The sequence below is a fragment of the Labrus mixtus genome, chromosome 15, assembly GCF_963584025.1.
Source record: "Labrus mixtus chromosome 15, fLabMix1.1, whole genome shotgun sequence".
In the NCBI taxonomy this organism is placed as follows: Eukaryota; Metazoa; Chordata; class Actinopteri; order Labriformes; family Labridae; genus Labrus; species Labrus mixtus.
Window position 1 is genome coordinate 17,090,968 of NC_083626.1, and position 27,315 is coordinate 17,118,282.

Genomic DNA, 27,315 nt, shown 5'->3' on the forward strand with positions numbered 1-27,315 from the left:
ACAAAATACTGTTCAGTTGTAGTTTTACTTCTCTTCTTCTTGAAGTGTAGTTGCAGGTTATCATGAGGCTATCTGAATGTATAACAGCTATTTTTAGATTGTCCTCTAACCGGTTCACCCAACTGCAGTAGATGTTCACTGATCACTAGATAATTGAGACCAGTGTTCTTTTCTGTCAGCCGAACAAAGTGTTTTATCTTTCAACAATATGTACTTCCTGACTGCTGATATTGGCTTTTTGTATTTTGGAGTTTTTTAGCTCCAAACAAATTTAAGGCCTACATTTTTTCTACCATCTTTTTTGTTTTATTTTCATGCTCACTTCATCTTGTGTGCAGCTTATACTATCTCAATACCCTGGTAGTGTAGTTCACTTATTCCAGTGAAGTGAGTATTCACATACTGTTAAGATGACAGGACAACATGAATAAGAGATTTTTTACAAGGTTCTGCAGAATAACATGAGATCCGTACCATAGAGACAATTTTTAATCAATCATATTATTTCTTCAACTTCAGTCATACCATGAAATCTGTAAAGGCTAGATCTATGTACAAGTAGAGGAAAAGGTCATGAGGACAGCCCACTTTGTCTACCAAACATATTTGTTCTCCTAACCTTCAAAAAAGGAATAGGAACATACTTTTTGCATTGAAATAGGACATTTAAAGTGAAGTCAATTAACACTGAAATCAAATCTCCTCTTCAACAAACCAGATGATGGAGTTTTGGGTTTAAAAATGTCATTTCTGGGTCATGGGAAATGGATAATCAAGATAAGATAGGCAAAAAAAAAAATCAGTATTTATCCTGTATCAAGATTCTAAATGTTTCTTCAGAAGTAACTTCTAATACTGTTTTAGTTTTTAAATCCTTTCATTTCTTCACTTTTATATTAAGTTTAGATTTGTTAATTTGCCTTAAGAAATTCTGATGCACTTTCAGTTTTGTTTTCTGAAATGTTTGGTTGTCAGATCAATTACAGAAGAGGATCACTATGAGGGCGATGACCAATAACATGGGTGTGGTAGAGATATAAATGTCAGATGTTTTAAAACCCAGAGCGTCATTTAAAAAGAAGCCTTAAGCAGATATTTAAATGACATTTACCGCTTGTCAGATCATCATCAGAAACATTAGCTTGATGTAAATGCAACATCATACAGCTTCAAAATATTAAAAACTATATAGATAGATTTGATCTTTAAGTCACAGGGAGCTGAGGAAACGAGTTGGTACAAAAAGAAGGACTTGGACGATTGGAGGAAAATTTAGAGGTTGGTTTTCTAGTTACAGTCGATTAAATTCATGGTTGGTTTTCTGGTTTGGTAAGTTGTATCGTTATTTTAAACTGATGGTTTAACTTAACAATGTTGCATTTTAGCTTGTGTAAAACTGAGGTTAGCCTACTTAATAAATGACTGACTTCTTTCTCTTTTATCTAGTCGGGGCAAAATGGCATGTCCGAGCAAAGAGGAAGAAAAGTGAGTATCTCTGTATCTCTGGGAAGTTTACAATATCCCAATATTATAAAGAAATCATTTTAAGTTGTAAGTTTCAGCACTTGTTCATACTGTTAATGCTTTTTTTTCTAAATTCTACAGACCGATCACCAAGGTAAAATACTTCACTTCTTACCACACATCACACCACATTTTTGTTGCTGGAGAGATAAGAGAGAATAAACAGAACAAACAATGATGACTTGTAGAATAAACCACACACTAACACGCCTCCACAAAGTTAAGCCTGTGTACATGTATTATCCATTATCAGTCTAGATTAAAAATCTAATTAACTGGGAGGGCTTTGTTCTCTAGATGCTTATTATCCCCACCAGTGGTGAGGGCAGCTAGCTTTGTGCACCTTTACTATCCAAACCAACCCTCTTTATTCTCCTTTTCTTTAATACTTGAAAAAAAAGAAAGAGGAACACACGCTTTGTATTGAAAGGACATTTTCAGTGTCCAATGTTTTGTTCTCTTTGTTCTACTAGATGTTTAATATCCCAACCAGTGGGAAAGTCTTTATAACCATTCTTTGTAACATCAGCTTTATTCTTGGGCTTATTTCATGCTTATGCTATACCTCCCAGAGCCCTCAGGCAAACTTGAGCTGGTCTCCATGGTGTATTGTTTTACACATTTCATTGTTCTTAGCTTTTGTTTGTTTGTTTTCTACAAGGTGTTTAATGATCCCATCCATGGTAGCATAGAGTTACACCCACTCCTCATCAAGATCATTGACACACCTCAGTTCCAGAGACTTCGATTCATAAAGCAGCTTGGAGGTGTCTACTTTGTTTACCCCGGAGCGTCTCACAACCGCTTTGAACACTCGATCGGGTAAGTCAGCAAGTTTTCAGATTTCAGCCCACAGGTGACCTCAGTCCAAATAAGTTAAGACTCATAGTGGTTTTCACATAAAAGGCAGAAAACAGTGCCTGTCTTAGTATGGATCTTATAAAAGTATATATTTTCATTTTGGTAGCAGCATCCTATTGTGATAACTGCGTTATGACTTAAAAAAATGTTTTCTGTGGTCTAAAAAGGGTGGGATACTTAGCAGGAAAACTTGCTGAGGATCTCAGGTCAAGGCAGCCGGAACTCGAGATCTCTGACGAAGACGTCCTTTGTGTTCAGATTGCTGGCCTCTGTCATGACCTGGGTGAGTAATGCATTCCTTTTCAATATTACATGTTTTATAAATTATGTTATTGGGTATGAAAAGAGGAAAATGAAAGTGAAATGATCCAGAAATAACCCTTCCATCTTTCAAAAAAGCAAGGGCTGCATTTAAAAATAAAAATATGAGGGTGGGGTGAGGTGGTGGTAGCTCAGTCTGTAGGGACTCTGATAAGAACTGGAGGTTCTGGATATCTAAAACAAATTTTTAAAAATTGTTTATCCCAGAGGGCATTTCGGTTCCACAGTCCACCCAGACCATGCATACATTTACAAACACATAACAGTCTTTTCTTGTAAGCAATATTCTCAAGTTTAGATTCAGGAGTAATCCGTCCTCAACTCAAACAGGTTTATTAAGACATACTGACTGTATCATCTGTACACTATCAGTGGATTACGCCTGTATTTATCTATCCATTTCAAGGTCATGGACCCTTTTCCCATCTGTATGATGGAATGTTCCTCCCCAAAGCACTGGAAAAGAAGGAAGAAATGAGAAGAAATGGGGAATTGGGAGAAGAGGAGAAATTGGAGGAATGGAAGGTAAGAAGTTAATATTTCTGTTGTAATATAACAAATTAAATACAGAGGAAGCGCAAAACTGAAGCACATGTACCTTTCACACCGACTTGTTCTTTTGAAACAAAATCCAGAATGTTCTTTTTTGTTTGCCTTCTCAGGTAGAATGTGATTATTCACATGTGTTGCTAAATGATCCATACCCTGTTCTCTTTGGTAATATTATGTCAGCTTTTTATCTGACATGTTACAGCTGTTCAGAAGCTCCATGAGATTTTAATAATGTTTCTGTTTTAACCATTAATCCTGGTGATTCAGGGATTTAGATACAACAAACAAAGATAATAACTGAATTCATGGTTAATGAGAGGTAATTCTTTTAAAAGCAGAAGGGATTTCTAGATCTGTTTATGTCTCTTTGTCACTCAATAAGAGAAGATAACCTTTATTCATCCTACAACGGGCAGCAAAGAGCAGGGATAGCCAGAAAAGAGCACACAGTGCACCATTCAATAACTTTAGATCAAAAGACTGCGATTGTTGTGTTGACATCCAAACAAACCGGGCTAAAGGGGAAACGCCCCTTTGTTTCAGAACAACTTTTCCAAACAACCCAGGTGTGAAAAAACGTTTGGCGAGAAAACTGAGCTGCATTATCACCTTCCCAAAAACTCTTGTGCTTAACAGTTTGACATCGGGTTGAGTTCAGCTAGCTAAATAACCCTGATAAAGACTGTTAGGATGTAGTGTACAGTATATTGGATGACATTAAGTCGCTCGTCAAATTCTGAAGAGTTTTAGGAACTCTGACATTGTAAGTTGTTTTTTACATACATACGTTTGAGATATACTCTTCAAATGTGGGGGAAATTAAAGTATGTGGGATTATTGTATTTATGTTTTAAATCTTGTGTTGACACATTTATGAGTCTGTGTGTCTCGCAGCATGAAAAGGGCTCTTGTGACATGCTAGACCACCTGGTGAGACAGAATGATCTTAAACCAGAGATGGAGAAGTATGGACTGATCCCTGAAGACGACATAACATTCATTAAGGAGATGATTGCTGGACCTCTACAGGAATCTAAAGAGCAGGAGGCAAGTTCACCTCATTATGTTATTCAGAAGTCGGATAAGATACTGTATGAATATAAGATAAGAGAAGATAAAACTTTATTCATCCCACAACGGGCAGAAAAGAGCAAGGCTAGCCAAAAAAAGAGCACACAGTGCACAATTCAATAAAAAATAGATCAAAAAAGTTTGATTGCTGTGTTCACATATTTACCAAACAAACCGGGCTATGGTTTCAGAACAACTTTTCCAAACTACCCAGGTGTGAAAAAAACTGAGCTGCATGATCACCTTCCCAAAAACTCTTGTGCTTAACAGTTTGACATCAGGTTGACTTCAGCTAGCTAAATAACCCTGATAAAGACTGTTAGGATGTTGTATACAGATCTTGAATCTTAAATCTTGTGTTGATACATTTATGACTCTGTGTATCTTGCAGGATGAAAAGGGCTATTGTGACATAATTAACACCCTGGTGGAACTGATTGATCTTGAAAAAGTGATGATGGAGAAATACGAAGTGGACCCTGAAGATGTGAAAAACATTAAGGAGATGATTGCTGGACAGAAATCTAAAAGCAAGAAGGCAAGTTCAATGTCCACAGTAAATTGGCTGACATGAAGTCACTCATCAAATTCTGAGGAACTTGAGGAACTCTGACATTTAAAGTGTTTCTTACATACACACGTTTTGAGATCTACTCTGCAAATATTGGTTGTGCTATTTGTGTAGTTCTCTGTCTTCTTGCAATATTTACACACAGTTTTTGTCTCGTCTGTTATCTTCTCACATCTTTCATTTTCTGTCTTGGGGAAGCTAAAATGCTTCCACACCTCCGATTTAAAAGAGGGTGGTGCGTCCTCAATTTCAAAATCTTGCTCTACAGCTGCTGATGCTCACGATATTATTGCGATTCATTTTTCAGAGTAACGATGTGAATCTTGACATCTTTGAATCGATTTATCACGATTAATCTTTACATCCCTAACTGTAAATATTACAGGAACAGAGTAAGCTTGAGCAAGAGATGAAGGAGAAATACGAACTGAACCCTGAAGATGTGAAATTCATTCAGGAGAAGATTGCTGAAGACAAGAAGGCAAGTTCACCCCATCTGTGCATAAATAAGTCTGTGTCCTCAACAGCAATGTCACTAATGTTACTATTTTGTAACATCTCCTCAGTATAAAGGCGGACAAGAAGAGTCCTTTTTTTTTATTGTGAAAAAAAGTTTTTCTTCTGCCTAGACCTCCAATTGAAATTGGACCTGCTGTTTAATTTGTCATGCTTTTGCTTGTACATAGATTATTGTGTTCATATTTTAGCTTTATCTCTGTTTTGTGGAATGGTCCTACATATTTTTTCTATGCAGTGTAAATTCATTGACAACAACATACGTGTCAATAAAACTTGTCCTGATTCGCTTTGTGTCGTCATCCCTGCAGTGGCCGTACAAAGGGCGTAAAGAAGAAAAGTCCTTCCTCTACGAAATTGTGTCCAACAAAAAAAACGGCGTTGATGTGGACAAGTTTGACTACTTGGCCAGGTCAGGTTTTAATGAAGTACTGTAGAGCAATTCACTTAGTGATGAAGACCGCTACAGCACTTCTTTTTTTTTTACCCTGAACAATGCATTATTCTCCTGATTATTTTAAATGATAGGCTACAAAACTCTCCAGTAAATTCAGTTTCACTTTATACACCTATTTTCTTCACCTTGCCTCAATCTGCCTCTACTCAGGGACTCTTCCTACCTGGGGATCAAGAACAACTTTGACTTTCATCGCTTCCTGCAGTTTGCCAGAGTGTGTAAGGTTGATGGCAGGAAAACTATCTGCACCAGAGACAAGGTGCTGACAAACTTGAGCTTGTAAACAGATAATCAACAGCAAACTGATAATGTTGTTATTTATGACTAAACTACAGTCCTAACCTCAACAGGAGGAGGACAATATGTACGACTTGTTCTACACAAGACACCGTCTCCACAAAAGAGCCTGTCAGCACAGAGTAAGCCAAATCTTACAAGAAATGTAAGTGTCTACCTTCAGATCTTAGTACTCCAAATATAAGATTGGTCTCCTTCTGATTTTGATTATTCAATCTGCATCATGATTCACTATCTCATCAGTAATAATATGTTTGATATGAACATACAGGATTGCAGAGGCTTTTGTGAAAGCAGACGGTCACATTGAGATTGAAGGATCAGAAGGATCAGCAGGATCAGAAGGAACAATAGGATCTAAAGGATCAAGAGGGCTGTTCACTCTCTCTACAGCCTTTAAGAACATGGAGACCTACACAAAGCTCACAGGTGTGTAGATTTAAATGTGTGCTGTTAGCTCATGTTTAACATTGAAGCAAATTCAGACTTCAGGAATATCAAGACATTGTTTTAAATAATGCACTACACCCAACAATCTGAAAAGGAATTTGGTGTAGGCACTTGGTCGGTTTTGGTGTTTGGCCAAGGACAAGGTCATCTGGTAGTTTGAGGAGTTCACAAATCCAGTCTCAAACATCCTGAACAACTGGCTGTCCTGATCATTTGAACCTGTTTGATATTTAGAATTTCTCAATTTTTTCTGTCTCTATAAATAAACCTACATTTGCAGAATGGAGTAGCTACAAATCTAAAAACAATTCATGAACTAACAGTCTGACATATTTCAACACTTTTTTGGAAAAACACTTAGATGCTGCTTTCTGTCAGGTTAGTGGCTCTGTTGCGAGATCATTTACTGTTATGCTACTTCATCCATTTCTTTTATTATGCACATGTAAACCAGATCATGTTAAATCATTTATTGAGTGTGTTTGAATTAAATTCACTATTTTTTGTTGTGTGTGTTATTATCATTTGTTTGCTTGTTACTCTGTTACTCTTTTAGACAACGTGTTTGAGGAAATACTCAACTCTTCCCGTCCTGAGTTACAAGAGGCAAAAAAGATTCTGCAAGACATTGTCTCTCGAAAGATCTACAAGTTTGTTGGTGAGAGAAAGCCAAAGGACCCCATCGAGGATTGGAAAGTAAGTCTGTGTGTTCTTGTGTTTCATTACATTTATTACACATGATCTAATGCACCGTTATCATACAATTATCATATCGTTGTCATACAATACAAATTTTTATTATTATTTGGGTCTTCAAGTTTATTTTCTTTTACAAATAAGAACCCCTTATACATTCAAAGCTACATTTAATTTGCATCAAGAGCCCTGTGACAGTAACTTCTAACCAAAGAACAGTTCATCTTCATACACTGCATTTGATCCCTTCTCTCTCTCTCCCTCTACACTTTATGTGCACATGGACTAATGCACGTCCTGGGATATTACCATGGCACTTGTACACATAGCAAAATTAATGCTTAGATCATACCGTGCAGCCCTACAGTCAAACGCATTTACATTAAGTTGGTGCAGTTTTTTGAGTGAATAAGAATTGAATTCCAAGTTGCTCACAATGTCAACTTAAAATGCAAAAAAACTTGAATCTATATCCTTTTCCACTGTTCTAATTTTTTTCTGATTCCTTGTCAAGAGCCAGAAATATGGCTGGAAAATAGGATTGGCTCGACCCTTACCTAATGGAGAAAGCAAACTGAAACTAGATGACTTTGAAATCCTGGTGAGTTTTTTTTAACTTTCTTTCATCTCACTCTTTTTGTAAAATCTTCAGTTTTGCTGATGTTTTGATTTGGAAGATGTTGCAGAATTTGTTATGGCACACATTTTACTCTCAACCTTCTTTTTAGGTCATTAACATGGACTACGGCATGAAAGACAAGAACCCTGTCGAACATATGCATTTCTACAGCAAAAAGGAGCCTGACGTGGCAAAGCCAATGTCCACAGAAAATGTCAGAACTAATTATTGATTAAAACATTTTTTTTTATCGCAATCATTCAATATTTCTTCTGTTTATTATTTGTAAGGTGGCTTATGTCACCATAACTCTCAAATTAAAGCTGCTGTCATTCTTTACAGGCATCCAGGATTCGCACAACGATCTTTTCTGAGCAGCTGATCAAGGTCTTCTGTAAGAAGATTGATGAACAGAGTGTGGAGGCTGCCAAAAAGCACTTTGAACAGTGGTACAATGATTTTCCAATCCTTAGATAATAGTTGAATATTAAGATGTTAAAGGATACTATATCAACTAACTTGCTGTTGATTGAACATAAAACCAGTTGACTTGGCTAAAGTAAAGAGAAAACAGTCAACATTGAGTACAGTTTATTTAATATGGTTGAACATGTGATCTACAATCTGCTGAGTGTAGAAAACATTAGCTGTGCTAGCATCCTCAGCCTTCGGTCTTCCTTTCAGGTTAACGTATGCTTACCTGTGCTGGTTAAGCTCTACTCTAATTGATTTGATACTTTAACTTAACAAAATCCTGCCAAACTGAGCAACACTCCAACATGTTATTGGTCCTTTGTCCTGGTTTGCATCCAGGTTAGACAGCAAGTCTAGACAGTCAGTCAGGTTTCTGTACTGAAACAATTTTACTGACCTGTATTGGAACCGTGCAGGACTCTGGTTTGGGGCCCTCAGGTAAAGAGAGGTAAGCAACACCAGCATGGGAGTGAAACCAAAAGATTAACCAACCCTCTGGTTTCTTCAACTTTCACTCAGGAGCAAAAATCAGCTTTTAAATTTGAAAATTTGAAAGTAATAATGATTGACAATTATTGTGATAATTATATCGACTGATATGACATTTTGATAATATTTTTAGTTATATGGCCCAGGCCTATAAGCTACGGGTCTTATTGTGAATAACGCGTATCCTTCATTAAAAGAAAAACGGACAAAAAAATCCCTCTTCATACAGTGTGTGCTGATTGAGACATGAGATAATCAGACCAATTTAGTTTTTTTAATCGGGCTGTAAACATGTTTATTTCTGCTGTAAAAAATTGGCTTTTTTGAATGGGTGTGCAGTTAGTGGTTTTATTACATTGAAAGGCTGTTTTAATATATGAGCATTAGAATGAAACAATGAGCAGGGAGGGAACGATTACATAGTGAAACAGAGCTTCAGGATTCTTTTTTGCATTTATATGATTTTGATCCTTTTTTGATGCTAAATTAGCATTGGTGTCTTCAAACTTTTGTATTTTCCTACCAACGGACAAAAACTTTGAATAATGTATTTTATTACTTGAGATTTTAAAAAACTGAAAGTTCTCACCAGTGAGATGATGGATCTGCATGATGAGTGCATTGTTTTGCTTTAAAATGACTTGAATGAGAGATTGTTTGTTAAATAGAATAATTTCTGCCTCAGTTTATCTCTCACTAGGTTTACTCTGCACTGCTTTCTTTAAAACAGATGTACTTGTGTGTCTTTATTAACATGCAGGTTAGAGATGGAGCCAAATCTGGATGGATCTGAGGGTAATTAGAGCGATCCTCCTGCAGTTGACACCAAGGAAATTACCAAACAACATGAATAACACTGAATTATTATTATTTATCGTTTGCTTGTTACTCTGTTACTCTTAGAGGCAAGAGAGATTCTGCAAGACATTGCCTCTGGAAAGAGGCACAAGTTTGTTGGTGAGACAAAGCCAAAGGAGACCATCAAGAATTGGAAAGTAAGTCTGTGTGTTCTTGTGTTTCATTACATTTATTACACATGATCTAATGCACTGTTATCACAAAGCTGGATAATGTGCTCATTTTCAGTTAATAGAATAAGTACACTTGACATTATTTACTGTCTCCAGCATTTTATCTTGCCCGTGTTTTTACATTTAACATGAACAACAACACTATTGAACAGTTCTCTTTGAAATGTAATGTGAATTTGATAGCAGCTTGAAATGTCTTAGAATACAAAATCCCTCAGTGAACTAATGCTGCATGATATTGGGGAAACTGTGTTTTCTTTTCATGTTACAATTTTTATTATTATTTGGGTCTTCAAGTTTATTTTCTTTTACAAATAAGAACCCCTTATACATTCAAAGCTACATTTAATTTGCATCAAGAGCCCTGTGACAGTAACTTCTAACCAAAGAACAGTTCATCTTCATACACTGCATTTGATCCCTTCTCTCTCTCTCCCTCTACACTTTATGTGCACATGGACTAACGCACGTCCTGGGATATTACCATGGCACTTGTACACATAGCTAAATTAATGCTTAGATCATACCATGCAGCCCTACAGTCAAACGCATTTACATTAAGTTGGTGCAGTTTTTTGAGTGAATAAGAATTTAATTCCAAGTTGCTCACAATGTCAACTTAAAATGCAAAAAAACTTGAATCTATATCCTTTTCCACTATTCTAATTTTTTTCTGATTCCTTGTCAAGAGCCGGATTACTGGCTGGAAAAAAGGATTGGCTCCACCTAATGGAAAAAGCAACCTGACACCAGAGGACTTTGAAATCCTGGTGAGTTTTTTTGACTTTCTTTCATCTCACTTTTTTTGTAAAATCTTCAGTTTTGCTGATGTTTTGATTTGTAAGATGTTGCAGAATTTGTTATGGCACACATTTTACTCTCAACCTTCTTTTTAGGTCATTAACATGGACTACGGCATGAAAGACGAGAAGAGCAAAAATGTCAGAACTAATTATTGATTAAAACATTTTTTTTTATCGCAATCATTCAATATTTCTTCTGTTTATTATTTGTAAGGCAGCTTATGTCACCATAACTCTCAAATTAAAGCTGCTGTCATTCTTTACAGGCATCCAGGATTCGCACAACGATCTTTTCTGAGCAGCTGATCAAGGTCTTCTGTAAGAAGATTGATGAACAGAGTGTGGAGGCTGCCAGACAGCACTTTGAACAGTGGTACAATGATTTTCCAATCCTTAGATAATAGTTGAATCTTAAGATGTTAAAGGATACTATATCAACTAACTTGCTGTTGATTGAACATAAAACCAGTTGACTTGGCTAAAGTAAAGAGAAAACAGTCAACATTGAGTACAGTTTATTTAATATGGTTGAACATGTGATCTACAATCTGCTGAGTGTGGAAAACATTAGCTGTGCTAGCATCCTCAGCCTTCGGTCTTCCTTTCAGGTTAACGTATGCTTACCTGTGCTGGTTAAGCTCTACTCTAATTGATTTGATACTTTAACTTAACAAAATACTGCCAAACTGAGCAACACTCCAACATGTTATTGGTCCTTTGTCCTGGTTTGCATCCAGGTTAGACAGCAAGTCTAGACAGTCAGTCAGGTTTCTGTACTGAAACAATTTTACTGACCTGTATTGGAACCGTGCAGGACTCTGGTTTGGGGCCCTCAGGTAAAGACAGGTAAGCAACACCAGCATGGGAGTGAAACCAAAAGATTAACCAACCCTCTGGTTTCTTCAACTTTCACTCAGGAGCAAAAATCAGCTTTTAAATTTGAAAATTTGAAAGTAATAATGATTGACAATTATTGTGATAATTATATCGACTGATATGACATTTTGATAATATTTTTAGTTATATGGCCCAGGCCTATAAGCTACGGGTCTTATTGTGAATAACGCGTATCCTTCATTAAAAGAAAAACGGACATGTTAAAAAAAAAATCCCTCTTCATACAGTGTGTGCTGATTGAGACATGAGATAATCAGACCAATTTAGTTTTTTTAATCGGGCTGTAAACATGTTTATTTCTGCTGCAAAAATTGGCTTTTTTGAATGGGTGTGCAGTTAGTGGTTTTATTACATTGGAAGGCTGTTTTAATATATGAGCATTAGAATGAAACAATGAGCAGGGAGGGAACGATTACATAGTGAAACAGAGCTTCAGGATTCTTTTTTGCATTTATATGATTTTGATCCTTTTTTGATGATAAATTAGCATTGGTGTCTTCAAACTTTTGTATTTTCCTACCAACGGACAAAAACTTTGAAATAATGTATTTTATTACTTGAGATTTTAAAAAACTGAAAGTTCTCACCAGTGAGATGATGGATCTGCATGATGAGTGCATTGTTTTGCTTTAAAATGACTTGAATGAGAGATTGTTTGTTAAATAGAATAATTTCTGCCTCAGTTTATCTCTCACTAGGTTTACTCTGCACTGCTTTCTTTAAAACAGATGTACTTGTGTGTCTTTATTAACATGCAGGGTGAAGACGAAGCCATATCTGGTTGGACCTGAGGGTAATTAGAGTGATCCTCCTGCAGTTGACACCAAGGAAATTACCAAACAACATGAATAACACTGAATAATATTTGCATTCAGGCCTAGCACTCATGTTTTTTCTCGCTTTTATCATATACATCTGTATGTACAGCTGTATCATTCTTTTAAATTGATCGTTTAAAAATCAGTTTCAACAACTCACAACATGTTTTTATTCTGAGGACAAAGATACATCATGATATATGATACCACTCTGTACAATTACGGGGCCTGCAGTCAATATGAGACAGTATCATTGGCCCATTTAATTCACTGTGTTACACTTCTATCGACTCACACAGAAAACCCATTCAAAATTGGATACTTTTTTTAACATTAAGGAAAATATATATCAGTTATAAAGCCATATCTCAAAGATCACTGGATCTGGATCGCTTCTGGGTTTGAATTTCTGATCTCTAAACTGATACATAGACACACATAACACTGGATACTTACACAGCTAGCAGCTGTATGGCTGTTGAATACCATTTAGGTAAAGAAAGCCATTATTGAAATCCAACAATCATTGTCTCAAACTGAATATATAAACTGCATGTTTCTGAATTGATTCAGCTTTTGGTCACATTTATGCTTCTTTGTAGGTTGTGAATTCTTTTTGGTCAGGGAAAGATGTATAGCACTCCCAACATGTGTAATGGAGTGAATATTTCACTTGTGGTTTTATTTAGGGATTTATAATACTCAGTGGTGTTTTAGTTTTGATGTTAATCGTTTGAAGATTGAGGACATGAGATTAGATTATTTGTCTTTGAGTGGTGTTTAATGAGAGATGATCATAAGTGATGTTTTGGTGACTGGTATTATCTTATATTATATTACTTTGTATCTGCAGCATTTATTATCACTATTCAATTTTAATCTGTTTTAAAATGAATCTTATTTTGGGCATGTTTTATAATGTCATCTTCTTTTGAGTTTATGATTGTTACTTTAAAAACTGGAACTTGTGAAAACCTTTATTTGCATCTAAAAACTTGAAATTAGAATTAAACAATATCTTTTTAAACGTATCCATCAACTACCTTTCTTCGATGGATGATGAATGTGTTTAAATGTATGACACACTTTAAGTGAAGCTATAATTGTTTGACGATTGGTTCTTACATAATGCATCTATGAGAACCTTTCAAGTGTATTCCTGTTGTGATATATCTGATAAAATCTGCATATATTCAAAATAAACATCAGAGAAAATCCTGAGTTCAACATTGTGTAATCTATCAAACCATATGCATCTATATAAATATGCTATGTATATATATCACCTATGGTACAAATTGAATTGCAGTTCAAAGTGCTTTACAAAGGAACGGAAAAGTGACTGACAAAAGGTTGTTTGTAAAAATCATTGAGAGACTAGTGCACAGCAATAAGAAATAAAATCAGCACGATGATTAATAAATATAAATACTAAAAACCTTAAATCAAACACTAAAATGTAAATTTTAAAGTAGAGATTAATAATATTGATAAAAAACATAGTAAATAAAAAGCCATAAAATGATTAAGTCATATAGAAAAGCCAGACTGAATAAATGAGTTTTTTTTAATTGTGTTTAAAAATCTCAATATTCTCTGATCCTCTGAAGTCTGTTCCAAAGTCTCAGAGCAGCTAAACGCAGAATCACAAACGGTTTTTGTTCTGCTCGGTGGAACAACTAAAAGAAGAACCAGAGAAGAAGAAGAAGACCTGAGGGGTCGTCCTGGTTCATAAACTAAAATCAACTCTGAAAAGTTAATCTGGTGGGAGGCCCAAGTGCTGTAGACAATAATAAAATCAATATGAAGACAAACAGGCAGCCAGTGTCAAGACTTTCAAAGATAGATAAAATAGTTTAATGGGAGTTGTGTGTGTAATTGGCAAAGTCATTAACATTCATTCATTGACATTCATTACTTCATCATAACTGCCAACTACTTTATACTGTTTTTAATCTGTTCTTTAAATGTTTGTTTACTGCCCTCACATGCTTCACAGGTTGAGTTAATGTCGACTGCCTATTTCATCACATCATGTTAAGTTTATTTGTAGGACACAGTAATCATCAACTTACATCATTTGCATCAACAGAAACAGTGTGTGGAGTTTGGATCACATGCCTTTTAGCTGATTTAAGCAGAGTTCAGTTGAGATTATGGAATGTTATGAGAAAAAAAGAAATAGGGAAATTAATGAATATAAAACAAATAAAATGAAAAAAAAACATCATCATTTATGGAGGTTTACATTGGTAACTCCTCATGCACAGGAAAAACTAGATGGCTAAATCTAGATCCAATGAATGAATACCTCCAGGATTTCGCAGACTTTTTGGGGGATTGTTTCAGCCTAAAATGCCTGATTTCGCGGCAGCTTTAAAAAAAAAAAATTGCAATGCATGTTGCGATGTTTTTAGACGTTTTTTTGCAATTAAATTGCGGCAGCAGGCGAAAATTGCAACAATAGTCGAGACAAAATCGAGATAAAATCGAGACTTTTTATTATTAAACTTAATTTCTTACACAGGCTTTGATGTGATTGAGTTATGCCTAGATCTATAACCTGAGCAGAGCCATTAGCTTTGTGAAGTTACATATTCCTCTGCCTCACTCAGTGACATCTCACTCTCTCACTCAGTGATGTCTCACTCTCATAATCACTGGTTTATTTTAATATATCTCTCCAGGCTGCCCATTTTTTTACATAATATTCGTTGTAAAATGTGCTCTTAGCAGCTCTAAACATCGGAGAGGAGCATTGTAATATTTTGTGTCACGGCATGACTATGAGTGTTACATACATCATGTCAAAATGTGTGTTTTTAATAGTAGACTTTTGTCTCTTGGACAAGTAATGAACACAAACACATGTTATATAAAACTAAATCAATTGTCTTCAATTGTCTTGGATTCAATATTAATTTGTATCAGTTCAAACCGTTATTCTATATTTGAATGAATTGTCCCAGAATCAGATCAAAGCCTACATATTCAAATCAGATCAGATCGTCTTGTAAAGGACAGATGCTCATCACTACATAAGCTGCCAAAGTGTTCTGAATGAGTTTGCTGTTTCCAGACAGCTGGACTTTTACATTGAAGTTTAATAAAAGCAAGGGTTAAGTTCATCTTACTTGTATCTATTATTTGTGTCAACATCATAAAAAAATAAGGCTCATAGGAGCAAAGCAGAAAGCTGAAAGTAAACAAGTTCAACCTGAAACTATTGGAATCATTAGACACCTGACAGAACACAATAAAAGAAACATTGGACACACCTGTCCTTTAAAAACAAAGAGCAGCAGTAAAGAACACTCCTAGCTCTTATGTGATCAAAGTTTCCCCATAATTACATTCCTAATGATCGCCCTCACATCTCCATTGTTACAGAACAACAATCCTCCTAATGTTGGAATGAAGAAAGTTCATTCACTGACATCTGTCATAAACAGATGAAACCTTCACTCTGAAACCAGCAGTTGCAATAAAGAAAATGATGAAAATAAAAGTTAACTCGTGGCTTCACAATACTAAGACCAAAACACAAAGATATGCATGCATGCATACAAGCTATGCATGGAGCCCACATTAGCACACACATTCAAGTGCATAGGAGTACACTCTTTTTAGTGCACACCTAAAATATAAATCCATGAATGCACTCTGAATTTTTAATTTCTGACAGAAATTGGAATTTCCTCATAGTTGCTTTGATTAAATATTTCATGTAGATAATTTCATGCACATAAAATCGTCCTATTTTATAATAACTTAATTTCTACTTCATCTGTTAGTCACTGTATGATTTAGCAATTCAAGTGAGAACATTTTTTAAAAGTTGGGAAAATGTTATACAAACTTTAAGAACATTTTGTTTGTAATCCAACCTGAATCCATCACTCGACTTGAGAATACCAAAGAAAAAAATAACTATAAACTATATAATGCTTTTAAAATAGCGGCTTTTTTACAATCCCCACAAAAATAAATGTGAAACCAACTAAAGAGATTAAAAAAGTACATGCATGTTCAGAGTGTCATCACTTTATCTTGATTGACTAAACCTGTGTCTGTCAGCCAACAGTAGTTGTAAGCCACCATATTAAGGAGCAACAAGAGGTAGTGTGAATAATGTTGCATGTGTAACCTGCTCTGTAGATAGATTTAAACCTACTGTACTCTATGTGAGAACTGCAAATACATCAAATGGCCACAAGATGTTGCTTGATTCTCTATGGTTTAGTGTGTGCTGACCATTCGAAGAAATATTTTATAAAGCGTCTATTAATATTATTTGGATGGTTATTATAAAGTTGGAACTGAAGATTGTAATCCCTTGTTAATACTTTGTAAAGCATCTATAAATATTTTTTGGATAGATAATTAATATTTTATCAATGATTAATAATTGGTTTGTTTACCATCTACAATAATTATCCACGCCATTTTGTGCCCCCCATACATTTTTTGCACACCAATAACAGTATTTAAAACACTATATTTCACAAAGCTTTAAGTTAATGTTGACTAGAAGGAGACCATTGGAAGGCTCAGGGGGAATTGCACCGAGGACCTGCTAAGAGATCACCTGATTGTGATAAGAGTGGAATGAATGACTGGGTAAAAAACACTATAATGGTTCTTTAGGACGTCTGCTTGATGATATTGATAAATGTAGCCCAGGTTTAACTATGACACTTTAATTTTTTCCTTTTATTTTAAAAAGAACATGTAGTGGAGGTGTAACTCAAGATATAAAGTTATTGAAAGATAGTTAGAAATTATTTTATGCCTAAAGAAGATGATTGAAACAACAAATACTATCATATCTAGCTGTCTGATCAAGGCACTACTAAGGGTTGACTTTTTGTTGTTGTCTTTGAGTAATTTGATGAGTTTACAAGTGAGCCAATCGGTGAACTCAATTAATCCGGTGAACTCAGCTAGCCTTCGCTCAGGCTACGCCTTCTTACTCCCGCGTTCGCTCGCTCCTTTGCCGCTGTAACATGAGCATGAGAGATCGCATTTACCCACTTGGTGAGAGGAGAAATAATACTTAGTGAAATTGAAATATTCTTAATTGATATATGACACCATTTTTTGTAAGAAAGACTCTCTTCACAAATTTTGGAATGCACATTTTATTTTTTTTAATAGATCAATAGAACACTGGGAAACAAATTCACTACCCTCTTAAGTCACTAAGGACAAAAATGTCCACTTACAAAAAACTGCTATAAAAATAGAACAGATTGATATTTTTTTCTACTTTTTTCTGCATACATCTCTTAAACAACTTCAGCCCTGCTCAAAACTACCAAACATTCAATCATTTTTAGGAATTTAACCCTTTAAATGCCAGTTTGATTACTTGATGTCACTATTGTTATTTATGGAAAGAAAATTAGTGATCAGAATCCAAATGATAAAGCTAATTTTGAAAATTCAAATGCATTAACAGAAATGCTTTTTAATTTTCAGAATATGGGTGTATTATTTGACTCAAACATAAAATGATGATTAATTTATCATCATCATCAGCTTTATCATTTTCAAAAAATGCCACGCTAAATTTGTATCATAATTCAAATGAAAAATCTAATTTTAAAATGAAAATACAGTAACAGAAACACGTTTTAATTTTCAGATTATAGGTGCATTATTTGACCTATATTTAAAACGAATATTCAGCCATCCAGTTTGCATTATACTTTTGCTTTCTATGTATGCATATTGTATGACATAATTCAACTGAAAACGAAAAGGTCTTTGGCTTTTCGTTTTCAAACTTGCCGTGCTAAAAAGTGATCATAATTCAAACCAACTCGAAAAAACGAAATGGCAAAGTGGACGGCGCAGGAAAGTGACGTCAGACTCCAGCTCTCAGGCAGGTGAACATAATATTTAACGCTCTTTGAGGCGAGCGGGCAGAACGCGCAGTACGATGGGTGGCGGGGTGAATCTTTAACACTGGTACAAGCTCCAAACTAGTTGTTGCCCTGATTTTGATTCAATTTTAGCGTTGTAGTTGATTATTCTTTTAATAACTACAAATCTCTGAAAGGGAGAGAGAGCTCATACAGTCGGTCAAGAGGGAGAATGTGAGCCATTACGCACAGAGGATGAGAGACACTTTGTGTACAGAGCTAGAGAGATTATTTGAAACAGAAAATTCAATCGATAATCTTTTTTAATGTAACTAAGTTAAGCAGAGAAGAGAGTGATCTATAATCTATCAATAAACCGGTCTTAGGACACGTCTGTGTGAATTTCACGGCGTGCAGATGCTGAGTGACTCTCACGGTCAGAGATAGTGGGCATGGTGTCATGCGTGAGACATGGCAGCTCAGGTTATAAAGCTACTGCGTCATGCTCGCTGAAAGTTCAGTGTGCGCTGATAAAAACACTCCGATCGCCACCTGTATCACAGTGTGAACTAAAGTCTGCCCTAGTGTTAAAGATTCACCCCGCCACCCATTGTACTACGCGTTCTGCCCACTCGCCTCATAGACTGTAAATATTACGTTCACCTGCCTGGGAGCTGGAGTCTGACGTCACTTTCCTGCGCCGTCCACTTTGCCATTTCGTTTTCGAGTTGGTTTGAATTATGATCACTTTTTAGCACGGCAAGTTTGAAAACGAAAAGCCAAAGACCTTTTCGTTTTCATTTGAATTATGTCATACAATTGTCATGTCCAGCTCTGTGTCTTAGGTTATGTTTTAATTTCTACTTGTATTATTTTCTGTTTTGCGTCACTAACCTCTCCTCTCATTTCAGATCCTTCACTTCCTGCCCTCATGTGTTTCCCACCTGTGTGATTGTCTGCCCCGCCCTGATTGTTCCCAGCTGCATCTCGTTGTCTTCCCCCTCACCTTTGTATTTAGTCTGTGGCTTCCCTTCCTTCTGTGCCAGTTCGTCTTTGTCCCCTGTGAGAAGCATACAAGCCCTTTGTTTCCTCTTGGATCACTTTTTTGGATTCTGTCTGCTTAAGAAGTAAAGACTGTTTTTTTGTTCCCCCCAACCAAAGACTGTTTTTTGTGAGTCGTGCTTTTGAGTTCAGTTACCTGTGGTTTTGTTACACAATATGCATACATAGAGAGTAAAAGTATAATGCAAACTGGATGACTGAATATTCATTTTAAATATAGGTCAAATAACGCACCTATATTCTGAAAAATAAAACATGTTTCTGTTACTGTATTTTCATTTTAAAATTAGATTTTTCATTTGAATTATGATACAAATTTAGCGGGGCATTTTTTGAAAATGATAAAGCAAATGTCATTTTCTTCCTCATTTTAATTTAGTCAATGTGCATTTTTGAAGTTGAAAACTAAAATTCAAATTAGATAAATTAATCATCATTTTATTTTTGAGTCAAATAATACACTCATATTCTGAAAATTAAAAAGCATTTCTGTTAATGCCTTTGAATTTTCAAATTAGCTTTATCATTTGAATTCTGATCACTAATCGCTTCCATACAGCAGTGCTCAAAACTATCAAATATTGAATAATTATCAGGAATTTAACCCTTCAATTGCCAGAATCATGCAATCAAACAGTTCCAACTTTACTATAAACATCCAGATAATGACTGTAGATGGTTTATAAACCAATTATTAATCATTGACAAAATATTAATTATCTATCTAAAAATATTTATAGATGCTTTACAAAGTATTAATAAGGGATTACAATCTTCAGTTTCAACTTTATAATAACCATCCAAATAATGTTAATAGATGCTTTATAAAATATTTACAAACCATGAACAAATATCTGGTCCATGTATCTCTGTAATGTTTATAGATTTATTATAACCCATCTCTTTTATAAATCATTTAGTCATCATTAACAAACACTTTATAAAGTGTATGAAATGTGATAATGTGTGTAGCATCTCTTCCACACCTGGCGCCTTGCTACTGAGGAGCTCTCTAACTGCCTCAGTGACCTCTGCCAAGGTTAGTGGTAAGGCTTCCCCTGGATCTTCAGACTCTGCCTCCTCTTCAGAGGACGTGTTGTCTGGGTTCAGGAGTTTCTCAAAGTGTTCATTCCACCACCCAACATTGTCCCCAGTTCTGGTCAGCAGTTCTCCACCCCTGCTGATAACAGCCTGGGGCAAGCCCTGCTCTCCCTTCCTGAGCCGTCGGACGGTTTGCCAGAACCTCCTTGAGACCAACCGAAAGTCCTTCTCCAAAGCCTCCCCGAACTCCTTCCACACCCGGGTTTTTGCTTCCGCAACCACTGAAGCCACAGCCCCCCGAGTCACCTGATACCTGTCAGCTGCTTCCAGAGACCCCTGGGCTAACCAAGCCCGAAAGGCCTCCTTCTTCAGCCTGATGGCTTCCTTCACCACGGGAGTCCACCAGCGGGTTCTAAGGTTGCCGCCAAGACAGGCACCGACGGTCTTCTGGCTGCAACTCCTAGCCGCAGCTTCTACAATAGAGGCTTTGAACATGGACCACTCAGACTCCATGTCCCCAACCTCCCCCGGGATGAGGGAGAAGTTCTTCTGGAGGTGGGAGTTGAAGACCCCACGGACAGGGGCCTCTGCCAGACGTTACCAGTTCACCCGCACTACACATTTTGGTTTGCCAGGTCTGTCCGGCAGCCTTCCCCGCCATCTGATCAAACTCGCCACCAGGTGGTGATCAGTTGACAGCTCTGCTCCTCTCTTTACCCAAGTGTCCAAAACATATGGCAGCAGATCTGACGAAACAACTACAAAGTCGATCATCGATCTTTGGCCTAGGGTGCTCTGGTACCAGGTACACTTATGAACATCCCTATGCTTGAACATGGTGTTTGTTATGGCCAATCCATGACTAGCACAGAAGTCCAACAACAAAACACCACTCGGGTTCAGATCGGGCAGGCAGTTCCTCCCAATCACTCCCCTCCAGGTGTCCCCGTCGTCGCCCACGTGAGCATTGAAGTCCCCCAGTAGAACTACAGAGTCCCTAGGCGGAACCCCTTCCAGGACCCCACCCAGAGACGCCAAGAAGGCCGTGTACCCTGAGCTGCTGTTAGGTGCATTTGCACATACAACAGTCAGAGCCTTGAACCTGAAGTCGCAGAGAGGCAACCCTCTCGTTCACCGGGGAAAACTCCAACACAGCGGCGCTCAGCCGGGGGCTTGTGAGGGCCCCTCCCCTGGGACCACTTTGCCTTGGGAGACCCTACCAGGGGCTAGTGCCCCCGACAACACAGCTCCCAGGTTCACCAGGACACGCAAACTCCTCCACCACGTTAAGGTGGCGATTCTTGGAGGAGTCATTGAATGGTAAGATGTAATATTCTACTTGTCTTTTGATTCGGGAATGATGTCTTTGCTGTCCAAGGTGTTCAGCTACTGAATGAGGAAGAGGAGGAGGCTGATGTCTTGTAATCCAGGTAAATTTGACTTACATCTCAAACACACAAATATATATTACACAGATCATCTTCCAGTCATGCAAATGCTTGTAATTGTAATTATTTCCACCACTTTTTTTCAAATGGAAAATGGCTGCATGATGCATCATTGCTATTTAGGACCATTACAAAATGTATTTGAAATGGCACACTGCATTTATATTTTGACTCTTTCTATCTCTCCAGCTGATTTTCAAGCTGAGGTCTCTGCTCACCTTTATGCTATTTGGTGCAGTATGAAGTGGAAGTGAGAAGTATGTCACTAACAGAGGATGTTTTTTTCTGTCTGCCTTTTCTACCCAACAGGACAACTTTGGATTTGGATAACTTCCAAAAGCACATCCTTATGTATGCAGGGAAGCAGTTTGGTCACAGCCCACCTGCATACAGAACTCTGACCTTGCTTGCAGACAGCTACTGATTATAACCACCAGAACCCCCGACTTCCTGCTCGAAACCGTGATGGACACAAGATGTAAGTATTTAGTATAACAGTATTGTTGCTGTTACCTAAACAGTTTTGAAAATATGAAACCACTCTAATACAAAATAATATTATTGTCCAAGGTCCTGAAGTTGCTGCAATAAAAATAATTGATGCAAAAGACAATTCGAAGATGAACGGGCCTTCCTACAAAACAGAGTCTGGTGCAGATGATCAGCAGGCACCACCCACAGCTGAACTTTACTCACATTTCACAGGGAGAAGCTGCTCCTAAACTTTCAGCCTGTCTGTATCAACAACTGTGCATCATCAGAGCCCAGGTCCATCATAACAAAGCTCCAGGATAGTGAATCTCTGATTTTCCAGACGCAGCAGCTTTGATTCATAACTCTGTTCCCCTCTCCCAAGCAGCCATGCTGCCATAACACACATTGTCTATATGCTGCAGGCCTTTGACGTTGCTCCACTCCGGGCTCCTGCTCATCACTGATGGCGAGTTGAAGTTTAAGTTGAATCCTGGAATAAAAGGAAAACCCATGTTGAAAAACAAAAACCTCATACACTTATTACATATACATGGTCGCAGACTAGTTATAATATTGCCCAAACAAGTCGGTATTGTGATTCTTCTCACGTCTAATGGGAAAGCAACTATTAGATGATAGAATGAACATCCTTGCAGATTATGTATAACAGATTTAGACATAACGTGAGGCTGCATCATTTCTGGTGTCATCGTTGCAAAATAGATAAATATATCCATCTTACATTGTCTCCAAAAAGTTTATAACCCTACAAACTGATAACTAGCATGTATACATATAGTTATTTAGCTACGGCCTATGGATATCATGGTAACAGTTGAATACATATACTCATTCTAAACATCGGACTGCAGACATCCAGGTTTTATCAAAATATGGTAATATTACTGTACATTTTGGGTCGACATGGTTCTTTATCTTCTCACGGCGTCTGTGCCGGCTTCATCACCCTCTGCTTGTCAACAAATGCACGTTGTTTCAGATGGGAAGTGTAACCGTTTTACAACAGTGCAGTTGCAGTCAGAGACCTGCTGTTGGAACCAAAGCGCACCAAAACTGAAAAGTTACATATTGGGGCTTTAACAATAAATTATAGCATTACAAATCATTAGCAAACATTATTAACTATAATTTCATTGTTTGTTTACAGTAAATAACTATTAACTAATGGTTAATTAACTATCTATTTACCCTTTATAGATGATGGTTATTATAAAGTGTTACCCTTTTTTCTTTTGTTAAACATTTAAAATGGGCCAATTTGTGACCCGAACACCACACAAGTTTAGATTTGTTAACTTGCATTATGAAATTCTGATGCACTTTCAGGTTTGTTTTCTGAAATGTTTGCTTGTCAGATAAGTAAAAGTAAGCAAAAAAAGAGTGTCACTAGGAGGGCAGTGACCAATAACATGGGTGTGGTGTAGATAGAAATGTCAGATATTTTTAAACCCTGAGCGTCATTTTGTAAATAGCCTTCAGCAGCCATTTAAATGACTTTTGCCACTTGTCAGATCATCATTAGAAACATTAGCTTGATATAAATGAAATGTCTTACAGCTTCAAATATTAAAAACTATATAGATAGATTTGAACTTTAAGTCACAGGGAGCTGAGGAAACGTGTTTGTATAAAAAGAAAGACAAAGACAATTGGAGGAAAATTTTGAGGTTGGTTTTCTAGTTATAGTCAGTTAAATTCATGGTTGGTTTTTGGTAAGTTGTATCGTTATTTTAAACTGATGGTTTAACTTAACAATGTTGCATTTTAGCTTGTGTAAAACTGAGGTTAGCCTACTTAATAAATGACTGACTTCTTTCTCTTTTATCTAGTCGGGGCAAAATGGCAAGTCCGAGCAAAAAGGCAAAAAAGTGAGTATCTCTGTATCTCTGGGAAGTTTACAATATCCCAATATTATAAAGAAATCATTTTAAGTTGGAAGTTTCAGCACTTGTTCATACTGTTAATGCTTTTTTTTCTAAATTCTACAGACCGATCACCAAGGTAAAATACTTCACTTCTTACCACACATCACACCACATTTTTATTGCTGGAGAGATAAGAGAATAAACAGAACAATGACGACTTGTAGAATAAACTGCACACTAACACACCTGCACAAAGTTAAGCCTGTGTACATGTATTATCCATTATCAGTCTAGATTGAAAATCTAATTAACTAGGAGTTCTTGGTTCTCTTCGTTCTATAGGCCTAGATGCTTGTTCTCCCCATGAGTGGTGAGGAGAGCTACGGTAGCTTTGTCCACCTTTTATATGCAAACCAACCTTCTTTATTCTCCTTTTCTTCAATACTTAAAAAAAAAGGAAGAGGAACACACACTTTCTATTGAAAGGACATTTTCAGTGTCCAATGTTTTGTTCTCTTTGTTCTACTAGATTCTTAATATCCCCACCAGTGGTAAAGTCATAAAAAACATTCTTTGTAGCATCAGCTTTATTCTTGGGCTCATTTCATGCTTATGCTATACCTCCCAGAGCCCTCAGGCAAACTTGAGCTGGTCTCCATGGTGTTGTTTTGTTTTTGGCATTTCATTGTTCTTAGCTTTTGCTTGTTTGTTTTCTGCCAGGTGTTAAATGATCCCATCCATGGTCACATGGAGTTACACCCACTCCTCATCGAGATCATTGACACACCTCAGTTCCAGAGACTTCGATTCATAAAGCAGCTTGGAGGTGTCTACTCAGTTTACCCCGGAGCATCTCACAACCGCTTTGAACACTCGATCGGGTAAGTCAGCAAGTTTTCAGATTCAAAGTCCAAATAAGGAGAAGACTCATAGTGGTTTTCAGTAAAGTACCTTGTTAAAGTAATAAAGGCAGAAAACAGTGCCTGTCTCAGTATAGATCTAATAAAAGTATATATTTTCATTTTAGTAGCAGCATCCTATTGTGATAATTGCATTATAATAATCATTTAAAAAAATGTTTTCTGTGGTCTAAAAAGGGTGGGATACTTAGCAGGAAAACTTGCTGAGGCTCTCAGGTCGAGGCAGAAACTCAAGATCACTGACAGAGACGTCCTTTGTGTTCAGATTGCTGGCCTCTGTCATGACCTGGGTGAGTAATGCATCCCTTTTCAATAATACATGGAATGGTTAATAAATTATATTATTGGGTATGAAAAGAGTAAAATGAAAGTGAAATGATCCAGAAATAACCCTTCCATCTTTCAAAAAAGCAAGGGCTGCATTTAAAAATAAAAATATGAGGGTGGGGTGAGGTGGTGGTAGCTCAGTCTGTAGGGACTCTGATAAGAACTGGAGGTTCTGGATATCTAAAACAAATTTTTAAAAATTGTTTATCCCAGAGGGCATTTCGGTTCCACAGTCCACCCAGACCATGCATACGTTTACAAACACATAACAGTCTTTTCTTGTAAGCAATATTCTCAAGTTTAGATTCAGGAGTAATCCGTCCTCAACTCAAACAGGTTTATTAAGACATACTGACTGTATCATCTGTACACTATCAGTGGATTACGCCTGTATTTATCTATCCATTTCAAGGTCATGGACCCTTTTCCCATCTGTATGATGGAATGTTCCTCCCCAAAGCACTGGAAAAGAAGGAAGAAATGAGAAGAAATGGGGAATTGGGAGAAGAGGACAAATTGGAGGAATGGAAGGTAAGAAGTTAATATTTCTGTTGTAATATAACAAATTAAATACAGAGGAAGCGCAAAACTGAAGCACATGTACCTTTCACACTGACTTGTTCTTTTGAAACAAAATCCAGAATGTTCTTTTTTGTTTGCCTTCTCAGGTAGAATGTGCTTATTCACATGTGTTGCTAAATGATCCATACCCTGTTCTCTTTGGTAATATTATGTCAGCTTTTTATCTGACATGTTACAGCTGTTCAGAAGCTCCATGAGATTTTAATAATGTTTCTGTTTTAACCATTAATCCTGGTGATTCAGGGATTTAGATACAACAAACAAAGATAATAACTGAATTCATGGTTAATGAGAGGTAATTCTTTTAAAAGCAGAAGGGATTTCTAGATCTGTTTATGTCTCTTTGTCACTCAATAAGAGAAGATAACCTTTATTCATCCTACAACGGGCAGCAAAGAGCAAGGATAGCCAGAAAAGAGCACACAGTGCACCATTCAATAACTTTAGATCAAAAGACTGCGATTGTTGTGTTGACATCCAAACAAACCGGGCTAAAGGGGAAACGCCCCTTTGTTTCAGAACAACTTTTCCAAACAATCCAGGTGTGAAAAAACGTTTGGCGAGAAAACTGAGCTGCATTATCACCTTCCCAAAAACTCTTGTGCTTAACAGTTTGACATCGGGTTGAGTTCAGCTAGCTAAATAACCCTGATAAAGACTGTTAGGATGTAGTGTACAGTATATTGGCTGACATTAAGTCGCTCGTCAAATTCTGAAGAGCTTTAGGAACTCTGACATTGTAAGTTGTTTTTTACATACATACGTTTGAGATATACTCTTCAAATGTGGGGGAAATTAAAGTATGTGGGATTATTGTATTTATGTTTTAAATCTTGTGTTGACACATTTATGAGTCTGTGTGTCTCGCAGCATGAAAAGGGCTCTTGTGACATGCTAGACCACCTGGTGGAACAGAATAATCTTAAACCAGCGATGAAGAAGTATGGACTGATCCCTGAAAAAGACATGACATTCATTAAGGAGATGATTGCTGGACCTCTACATGAATCTAAAAGCGAGAAGGCAAGTTCACCTCATTATGTTATTCAGAAGTCGGATAAGATACTGTATGAATATAACATAAGAGAAGATAAAACTTTATTCATCCCACAACGGGCAGAAAAGAGCAAGGATAGCCAAAAAAGAGCACACAGTGCACAATTCAATAGAAAATAGATCAAAAAAGTTGAGGAGCCAAAAGAGTGTGATTGCTGTGTTCACATATGTATGAACAAACCGGGCTATGGTTTCAGAACAACTT

At 36.8% G+C, this 27,315-nt stretch overlaps 2 protein-coding genes across 3 annotated transcripts in view; both read left to right on the forward strand.

Moving 5' to 3' along the window:
* Positions 1-27,315, forward strand: part of LOC132989314 (deoxynucleoside triphosphate triphosphohydrolase SAMHD1-like) — a 67,240-nt gene that overhangs the window by 33,422 nt on the left and 6,503 nt on the right. The window contains exons 4-20 of the mRNA XM_061056864.1: positions 2,186-2,346; positions 2,553-2,668; positions 3,113-3,231; positions 4,153-4,305; positions 4,721-4,867; positions 5,286-5,381; positions 5,728-5,828; positions 6,024-6,132; positions 6,224-6,315; positions 6,442-6,599; positions 7,177-7,316; positions 7,831-7,917; positions 8,045-8,149; positions 8,278-8,384; positions 9,659-9,693; positions 9,802-9,893; positions 10,619-10,699. Of these exons, the coding sequence (XP_060912847.1) occupies positions 2,186-2,346; positions 2,553-2,668; positions 3,113-3,231; positions 4,153-4,305; positions 4,721-4,867; positions 5,286-5,381; positions 5,728-5,828; positions 6,024-6,132; positions 6,224-6,315; positions 6,442-6,599; positions 7,177-7,316; positions 7,831-7,917; positions 8,045-8,149; positions 8,278-8,384; positions 9,659-9,693; positions 9,802-9,893; positions 10,619-10,699 (1,899 nt within the window). The remainder of the gene's footprint in view (positions 1-2,185; positions 2,347-2,552; positions 2,669-3,112; positions 3,232-4,152; positions 4,306-4,720; positions 4,868-5,285; positions 5,382-5,727; positions 5,829-6,023; positions 6,133-6,223; positions 6,316-6,441; positions 6,600-7,176; positions 7,317-7,830; positions 7,918-8,044; positions 8,150-8,277; positions 8,385-9,658; positions 9,694-9,801; positions 9,894-10,618; positions 10,700-27,315) is intronic.
* Positions 1,080-27,298, forward strand: LOC132989319 (deoxynucleoside triphosphate triphosphohydrolase SAMHD1-like). Of its 2 annotated transcripts, none has more exons than XM_061056870.1 (7): positions 1,080-1,278; positions 24,190-24,228; positions 24,349-24,361; positions 24,946-25,106; positions 25,323-25,435; positions 25,885-26,003; positions 26,925-27,297. In XM_061056870.1, exons 2-7 carry the CDS (start codon positions 24,200-24,202, stop codon positions 27,228-27,230), a joined length of 741 nt encoding a protein of 246 aa, XP_060912853.1. In that variant the 5' UTR covers positions 1,080-1,278; positions 24,190-24,199; the 3' UTR covers positions 27,231-27,297. The 2 variants fall into 2 exon arrangements, with proteins under 2 accessions (XP_060912853.1, XP_060912852.1); XM_061056869.1 differs by lacking the exon at positions 1,080-1,278 and adding an exon at positions 24,044-24,072 and having other exon boundaries at positions 26,925-27,298.